At 37.3% G+C, this 9405-nt stretch overlaps 1 protein-coding gene across 1 annotated transcript; it reads right to left on the bottom strand.

Annotated features, from left to right (window-relative positions):
* FABP2 (fatty acid binding protein 2) lies at positions 4409-7337 on the bottom strand. The gene is given in 4 exon segments (NM_001287575.1): positions 4409-4483; positions 4846-4953; positions 5956-6128; positions 7268-7337. Coding segments are annotated over 4 exon segments (399 nt in total). The 5' UTR covers positions 7335-7337; the 3' UTR covers positions 4409-4432.

Raw genomic sequence — 9405 nt, 5'->3', positions numbered from 1 at the left:
AGGGATCAAGACCACCACATGGAAAAGAAATGCAAAAAAGCAAAATGGCTGTCTGGGGAGGCCTTACAAATAGCTGTGAAAAGAAGAGAAGCGAAAAGCAAAGGAGAAAAAGAAAGATAAGCATCTGAATGCAGAGTTCCAAAGAATAGCAAGAAGAGATAAGAAAGCCTTCTTCAGCAATCAATGCAAAGATATAGAGGAAAACAACAGAATGGGAAAGACTAGAGATCTCTTCAAGAAAATTAGAGATACCAAGGAAACATTTCATGCAAAGATGGGCTTGATAAAGGACAGAAATGGTCTGGACCTAACAGAAGCAGAAGATATTAAGAAGAGGTGGCAAGAATACATGGAAGAACTGTACAAAAAAGATCGTCACGACCCGGATAATCACGATGGTGTGATCACTCATCTAGAGCCAGACATCCTGCAATGTGAAGTCAAGTGGGCCTTAGAAAGCATCACTACGAACAAAGCTAGTGGAGGTGATGGAATTCTAGTTGAGCTATTTTAAATCCTGAAAGATGATGCTGTGAAAGTGCTGCAGTCAATATGCCAGCACATTTGGAAAACTCAGCAGTGGCCACAGGACTGGAAAAGGTGTTTTCATTCCAATTCCAAAGAAAGGCAATGCCAAAGAATGCTCAAACTACCGCACAATTGCACTCATCTCACACGGTAGTAAAGTAATGCTCAAAATTCTCCAAGCCAGGCTTCAGCAATATGTGAACCATGAACTTCCTGATGTTCAAGCTGGTTTTAGAAAATGTAGAGGAAACAGAGATCAAATTGCCAACATCCACTGGATCATGGAAAAAGCAAGAGAGTTCCAGAAAAACATCTATCTCTGCTTTATTGACTATGCCAAAGCCTTTGACTGTGTGGATCAAAATAAACTGTGGAAAATTCTGAAGGAGATGGGAATACCAGACCACCTGACCTGCCTCTTGAGAAATCTGTATGCAGGCCAGGAAGCAACAGTTAGACCTGGACATGGAACAACAGACTGGTTGCAAATAGGAAAAGGAGTACATCAAGGCTGTATATTGTCACCCTGCTTATTTAACTTCTCTGCAGAGTATATCATGAGAAACACTGGGCTGGAAGAAACACAAGCTGGAATCAAGATTGCCGGGAGAAATATCAAAACCTCAGATATGCTGGTGACGCCACCCTTATGGCAGAAAGTGAAGAGGAACTAAAAAGCCTCTTGATGAAAGTGAAAGAGGAGAGTGAAAAAGTTGGCTTAAAGCTCAACATTCGGAAAACGAAGATCATGGCATCCGGTCCCATCACTTCATGGAAAATAGATGGGAAACAGTGGAGACAGTGTGAGACTTTATTTTTCTGGCTCCAAAATCACTGCAGATGTTGACTGCAGCCATTAAATTAAAAGACGCTTACTCTTTGGAAGAAAAGTTATGACTAACCTAGATAGTATATTCAAAAGCAGAGACATTACTTTCCTGACTAACGTCCATCTAGTCAAGGCTATGGTTTTTCCAGTAGTCATGTATGGATGTGAGAGTTGGACTGTGAAGAAGGGTGAGCATCGAAGAATCGATGCTTTTGAACTGTGGTGTTGGAGAAGACTCTTGAACTGCAAGGAGATCCAACCAGTCCATTCTGAAGGAGATCAGCCCTGGGATTTCTTTGGAGGGAATGATGCTAAAGCTGAAATTCCAGTACTTTGGCCACCTCAAGCGAAGAGTTGACTCATTGGAAAAGTCTTTGATGCTGGGAGTGATTGTGGGCAGGAGGAGAAGGGGACGACAGAGGATGAGATGGCTGAATGGCATCACTGACTTGATGGATGTGAGTCTGAGTGAACTCCGGGAGTTGGTGATGGACAGAGAAGCCTGGCGTGCTGCGATTCATGGGGTTGCAAAGAGTCAGTGACAGTAATCAGGGGAAAAATTAGTGGTGACCAAAATGATAGCAATGGAAGTGATGGGAAGTGGTTGGCGTCTGGATTTATATATGTATGTGTTAAAGTTTTTAATGTTTTGTTATGGAAAATGTCAAACACATACAGAGGTAGGGAGATAAGTTTAATTTTCCTACTAGGTACACAATGGACCTGTCAGGTGTCAGCATGTCAGATAGGTAGGTAATAAGGGGATTGTTTTAAACAGCTGCAACAATTGTCAACTTGTGACCAACCTCATTTCTGCTATACTACTCTCCACTACCTCCCCTATCCTAGATTGGGGAGGAAGCAGTTTGAAGGGAACCCCAAATGCCATATTCCATGTGTAAATGTTAGCTTTTACCACCTAGCTGCTCCTGTAATAACTGCTCCTCTGGGTATTCTGTAGTTTACCCTGCGGCTCTTGCTTGCTCATAGCTTCTTGTACTCATGGTTTTTACTTACTGTCTGCCCTCTCTGTCCTCTTGAACCCTTTTTCCTTCTACCAATTATTGTGTATCTCTGAAATTCATTCTAGGTTCAGTTTGTTGTTGTTCGTTCTGCACAGAGTTCATAAACTGGCCAGATTGTGTTAGAGATGTTGCTGTTGGGTCAGACGCCCTCTCTAGGTCCTTTCAGTTGGCACGATATCAAGGTCAGTTTCCCAGAGAGAGGTTATAACAATGGCAGTCACTTAGCAAACAATACGCTGCTCTCCAGTACTAATAAATAGTGGAGATTTAGTGCTAAGAAAGGATGTAAATTATTAACAAAAAAAAGTGAGCCTGCAATAAGGCTAGAAATAGATAAGTGCCTAACTTAATTGCCATTGTTTTACAGTCTGCCCTGACTTCTTTGGAGTGCTGTTCTTGGGTGCCACGAAGGAATTAAGGGTTTTTTGTGTGTTTTTTAAAAAGATATATTTCTTTGTAGTAGGCTGAGTAATAGCATAGATGATAATGTACCAAGAGCCAAGACCTACATTTAATTCCTGTGTTCCTTATGGACTCTCTGCAGCATTAGACAAGCGAATAAACTTCTCTATACTATAGATTTTCCACTGTCAGATGAAATTAATTCCTGCCCTTTTCCTACTTCACATATGTAGACAAGATCCTAGAGGTAGAAGCACTTTGAACCTTTATTTCTAGAAAGTGTGAAAAATCTAAGTAGTTACTGTTTTCAATGTGAAGATTTTAATAAAGTGATAAAATGAACAGTGGATTTAAGTTCTTGTTTTTGTAAAAGATTATAGTCTTTAATCTGTTCATCTTCAACATGTACAGAAACATTTTTCTTTCTACATTGTAATGTATGTGCCATGTTTATATACAGCTTAGAACAGTACCTGGAACTTGGTAAGAACTATATAAATGTTAGCTATTACCTTCATCAATGTGAAAAATAGTCAAAACAAAAGTCCATAGAGCCAAATGCTTAAAAAATTTACCATCTGTGCCCTGTATGCACACCGACCTAAAATGGAATTGGTTGAAATACATAAAGTAGTATATTATGTGAGTATATGAGTGAAAGAAAACTTTTGGGAACCTAAAAAACTGTCAGTGTATGTGTTTATGAATAAAAGGGGAGGGGTGACATTTGAAGATGACATTTTTGGTGCCTGATAGCCCACTTGTTCTCAAAGACTGGTTAGTGTACCTGCTGCATCAGAACCACTTGGGAGCTCTCTAAAATCCCTGGTTCTGTTTTCAGAGATTCTGATCTAATAGGATAATGGTAGAGATTAAGCATGCAAACAGTTCTTAAGTTTCTCAGATGATCATGCTACTTACCCAGGTCTGGGAATCACTGGCAAGTGAGGAAAATAAAAGGCACTTTACCTTAGCGCATCATTTGTTTCCTGTCGTTTTGTTCAGAATGGTATGTATGTATGGAGAAATACACAAATCCACAGCCAGAGAAGAAGATGGAGGATCTCTATTAAAATCAGAATAGTGATTTTCTCTGGCTTATGGGTTATGGAAATATTTATTTTGCATTTGTTTTCCTTAGTTCTAAACTTTCTGGTTAAATATGTATTATTTTTATAATAAATGTTGCTAAGGGAAATATTTACCAGTACAAGATTATAAAGACCCCCATGCAGTATATGTCTTTTTTTTTTTTTAAATTTTAAAATCTTTAATTCTTACATGCGTTCCTTTAATTTACCAAATGTGGGGAAAAACCCAAAACAGTCTATTAATGCATATGTCTTTTTTTTTAAGAGAGACTACTTTTAAAGCAATGTGGGAACAATGTTTATTCATATGTTTTTTAAAATGTACATTCTTTTAGAACACCAGTAAATACATCTTAGAAAATGTAAGACAAGTTAAATCCTAATTAGCTTTTACATGTTTTTCTTTGGTGAGACTGGAAATATAAGCCATTCACCAATGCTCATAAAAGATCTAGTCAATCAGCAACTTTATACCAGACAAGGAGAGGAAAGCGTTTCTGGTTCAGTACAGATTTTCCGTCTAATCTGTGTTCTGGGCGGTGCTCCAGGAACAGTGCTCATTCCTTCTTGAAAATCCTCTTGGCCTCCACACCTTCATATGTGTAAGTCTGAAAGGTGTTCACAAATGAAGAAGAATTTGACATTAAGATTAGAGGCTCAATTAAGAAAAATATTAGTAGATTTAGCTTCAGAATGCATTTTTTTTCTTGATAGCCACATTTTATACAGATAGAGGAGACATTCATTTAAAAATATGTTTTGGTTTGTAGTCACATTTTCAGTTAAAATAGGCTCAATGTGTTGACGTACATAAGTTCTCTTCAAATAGGCATCAGAAAATACCTATATTTTAAAACTCAGTAAGATTTATGAGAAAAGTAATAGTCTGTTTATTGATGATTTAACTCAGCAACCCCCCAGATAAAAATCATTGCTATGTAATTATTTTTGTCTTTGGAAAATAACTCACCTGGACCATTTCGCCACCTATAATTTCTCGGACAGTGTTTAGTTCATTTCCATTGTCCAACCGTTTAAATTTTCCAACAAGTTTATCTCCCTCCAGGGCCCACGCCCCCTGTGTAAGATTTCAAAACAATAATAATAAAAAAACATTTTTAAGGGTCTTACATGTGTCTGGCACTGTTCTGAGGCCTACAGATCTACTTCTTCAAACTTCACTGTAACCCTATGAAGTAAATATGTTTATCTCCATTGCACAGATGAAAAAACTGAAATACAGTAATTAAAGTCACAAAGCCAAGCTTGCACCTAGATTACTGGGCCTCTAGAGTACATGCTGGTAACCATCTCACTCTGTAGTTTCCAAATGCTGAATCGTAAGGCAGATAATTGGGACTTCTCTTTACTAAGTCATTCACATTAAAAAGAGTGTTCTGAGTTTAATCATGGTTCATATTAGTTTCACAGAGAAGTTAACAAGCTTGTGCTTGATTTAATTTATGTATTTGTGGTAAACAGTTAAAATGCAGCCATAATTGATAAAATATTTGGCAGCTTAATTGTCATTGAAAACAAGTTTAATTTAACCAGAAAAGTTCTAAGTGGAAACATTTTATTAAAAACCAGTTGAAAAATGTGACCCCATTTTATATCTTAAAATTTTCTATCTTAAATAGTAAAAAGTGAATTCCCAGAGACCTACATTGTAACATTGGACCGTTCTATTTGGTCACACCTTCATTCACTAATTTATTCATTTATTTTATCATTTCAATTACATGTCTATTATATTTAAGTTAGATAGCTCTAGAAGCTTTTATTGCTGTGAGATATGTTGAAAACACTGAAATTTTCTTTATGAATAGGTGTATACTCAGTCATTCAAAGGATATTTTTCTAATTGTTTAATCTAGGTTCTTTAATAGATACGTATGAAAATCAAAACATTTTTAAATACTCTGCTAACTTGTATGATGTTTAATATGGACAAACTCCACTGACTGCTTCAGTAAATGAAGGAGACCTGCATTCATTAAGCGATCCAGTGGAAGAAAACAGATTATTTTTGTAGTATGTAGAAAAATCAGGAATGCTTTGCTTATAAAAAATTTCTTACACTGAGTTCAGTTCCGTCTGCGAGGCTGTAATTAAAAGTGACACCAAGCTCAAAAATAATTTCGATGCTTCGAAAAGTGCTTGATTCTTTGACTGTGAATTTATTTCCTTCTTGGGTAATTGTCAGTTTCAAATTATCATGAGCTGCAAGCTTCCTTTTCACCACATTAATACCTGCAAAGGGAAAAAGATTGGAGGAAATAAAGTCAAAATGCCATGGAAGGTGCTACTTTTCCAAGTTCTGTTTTAACTAGTTGATTAACCAGTTAATATTTTGTGGGTGAAGAGGAATACTGCACGAGAGCATTCAGATTGCTTCTGTAGAAAAAGTACAAGCTCAATCATATCAAACTATTTTTCTAAAACTGAAAAAAAATTAAATGAAGCATAGAATTATAGAATCTTAGAACTGAGTAATTTTTTTAAAAATTATAAATATTTTTGTTTCAATGTTAAGTAAATAAAATTCCAGGGATATCAAATGAAGGATTAAGAAAGTACATTTATATATTTATAAGGATATACTACTTTAATTCCACATGGATGGTACACTTTCTTTTTTAATGTCCCTTTGCTTTCCATGGCTTTAAAATTTTTAATTTCATAATTCTCTTTGTTTTTTGTGGTATTTCTATCACAGAAATGAGAAAATTAGCAAATATTACATTCAAATTCATTATTATAAGAACTGTGAACTTGGAATTCCTAAACTACAGGATATAATTGATGCAGATTTTTATTTTTAGGGAATGACAAATCTTTTTGCCCATAGTGTTCAGTGTATGGGCTGCCAGAGTAGTGGTGTAGATATTCAAATCTGTTAAATTAAAACTTCTGTAGAAACTACTTGCTGTCATGAGAGCATTCCAAAAGCTCTGCAAGCCAGAGCAAGAGAATTAAGTCTCATTTGTTTTCATTGCTCTATTAAATGGCCTTTGCTTTTCCACCCCCTAGAGTTTAATATTTTAAAGTATGAAAGTTATCATTATGCTCTGCCATATTTTACTTTCTAAACAAACAGAAAACAAACAAAAAACTATTCAATTTTCAGTCACCAGTTAACATAAATGAAACATATCTGGATGTTTTTTGTGTTTTAGAGAACAGTGCCCCAAAATCCTTTCTTCCACTGGTGAGAGTGTATTCTTTCTAATGTAAGAAGTGAGAGTGTGGTTTTCCCTACACTGAACCAGCACGCATTCTTGATCCTCACCAGCACAACAGGTGCCATTGCCTAAGCCTTGAGGTTTAGAAGGAGTTAAAGATGGCTGTGAAAAACAAAAGAACAAGCTGTTAAAGTATTAAGCACTTACCCATTTTTTCCATGAACTTCTCATAGTTCTCATTTCTGTCTACCTTCCAGGTACCATCAAACGCCATGGTCTCCAGTTAATTCAGCCTCTGAGCAATCAGAGATTCAGGTCCGTCCTTAGGAGAGAATTTATTCTATTTCTTATCTTAGAACCAGCTTCATATTTGTGATGTGGAAGTTTAAAGTTCAAGAGGCCACTTGACTTCATTAATCCCAAACCTTCTAGTTTCTATACATTTCTTAGCTCCCCTTCTGAAATTCAACAGCAATAAACATGATAAGCCTACGTATTCTATCTCAAACTATGACTTACAATTACTTCAAGAGTTAGAATGCATACTGTATGAAGATAGTTTTTCTGTTTGCAAGTTCAAAGTGCACATTTTGTTGGATGTAGCATAATTTAGAGCATATATCAAATAGGTTTTGGAAAATGAGACTATTAATGACCTATCCCTTTTTTATAACAGCAATTACCTTGTAAGTAATGTAAGACTTCATGACCAAATACAGCTGAAAAGTTTATGTTAATAGGATATTGAGACTGAATTTTATTTATTTTTCTAATATGTCCTTTTGCATTGTGTTTTTGGGTTTCCAGGACTTTGGGTAAATATCCTGGCATCTGGTACAGTGCATGACACACAATAGGGACCCATTGTATTTTTGTTTTGGTCTTAAATGCTGGCAGGCCACTAAGAAAAATTTCAAGAGGTAGAAACATGGATGGATGTCATGAAAACTCCCATAAGTGAAAGAATCTTTAGACATCTGCCATGTGCAGAAAAAACGAAAGCCAGATGTCAGCTATGCCATTAACTAAAACCATTCCTGTATTTACTTTCCCAGTACTCAAACCACTATATTTGGTTAAGAAAATCCTTGATATTTGGTTAAGAAAATCCTTGATTTCCTTTTGTCTATTAGAAAGTCACCTAAAGTGTGTTTATTTAGGTAGTTTTTGACACGTACTAGTGATTAACTTGGGACCAGATAGGACTTGGATTTGCCTGTTAAGATCAGCATAGTGCTTTAGCTCCCTTTGGAAATACAACTTGCCTCTCTGTGATCTCGCAGTGACTGAAATAAAAGTGCCTGACTCCAGAAGGTGGGGAGGAAGAACCTAGAATGGCTTCTTACCATTGTTCACCTAACACTGCCCTTTATCTCATGGCTACCTTGGGCTTCCCAGGAAGAGCAGAATAACATTAGATGAGGGCAAATAGCACTTGGACTCATGCAGACCTGCTAACAAATGGCCATGTTAACCTTTCATCTTCCATTTAACTAATTTAAAATCAGTTAGAAATCCCTGTTCTCTCTATAGCGTGGAATCACTGACATTTGAAAAAATGATTAGATTGAATTTTTAACATTATACATTTTCCTGCAGCTTCCAAACTCTGTATCTTCTTACCTCTTACCCGGACCCCATCTAGAAAAGGTCATACAGAACCAATGGCCAGTTTCCCTTGCAGACCTCTCATACTGATGATACAGTTGGGCAGTCAGCTGAGGGCCGACTCAGTCCTTTATTTTCTTCTTTGATAATACTAGAAGATTGAGGGTCCTGCTCCTGCAGCTTGGGAAAGTGGGTGGGTTAGGTGTGCTTGGTGGGGGCGGGGGCGGGTGGTACTGATGCTGAAGAGGTAGAGTTGTACCCTCTATATGAGAGTCGTACTCTCTGTATGGACTCCGCAGTCCACGTCAGCCACTGAGTTGTGTGGAAGTAGTGGAAGTCAGCAGAAGCTCCTGTTCATCCCTGTCCCATTCCTCCAAGAGAAAGTACAAACCGCATTCCTTACCGTGGTTTCTGATGCCCCTTCTCGTATCTTGGGTCTCCTTACTGTGTACTCTGAGATCTAATGTATCGAACCTCTTGCAGTTCTCAGTCTTGTGAATGTGCCTGCTTTCTGTTGCTTCAGGTCACTGAGTGCTCCAGGAAACATGTCCTGAGCCACAGAGACTAGGTCAGGTGAGTCCACGGCTTTCGAGTGCAGTGACCTAAGAGCCTCAACGTAGCTCATAAAAGACAAAAGGAGTTGATGCCTGACCATCATTTGTATCATCGTGAAGTACAGAGAGCGATAGCATGATGGGGGACAGTACGATGCTTCAAGCTCATTTACAAAGAATGGT

Source organism: Capra hircus, chromosome 6 (assembly GCF_001704415.2).
Source record: "Capra hircus breed San Clemente chromosome 6, ASM170441v1, whole genome shotgun sequence".
In the NCBI taxonomy this organism is placed as follows: domain Eukaryota; kingdom Metazoa; phylum Chordata; class Mammalia; order Artiodactyla; family Bovidae; genus Capra; species Capra hircus.
This window is presented reverse-complemented; position numbering and strand designations above follow the sequence as displayed.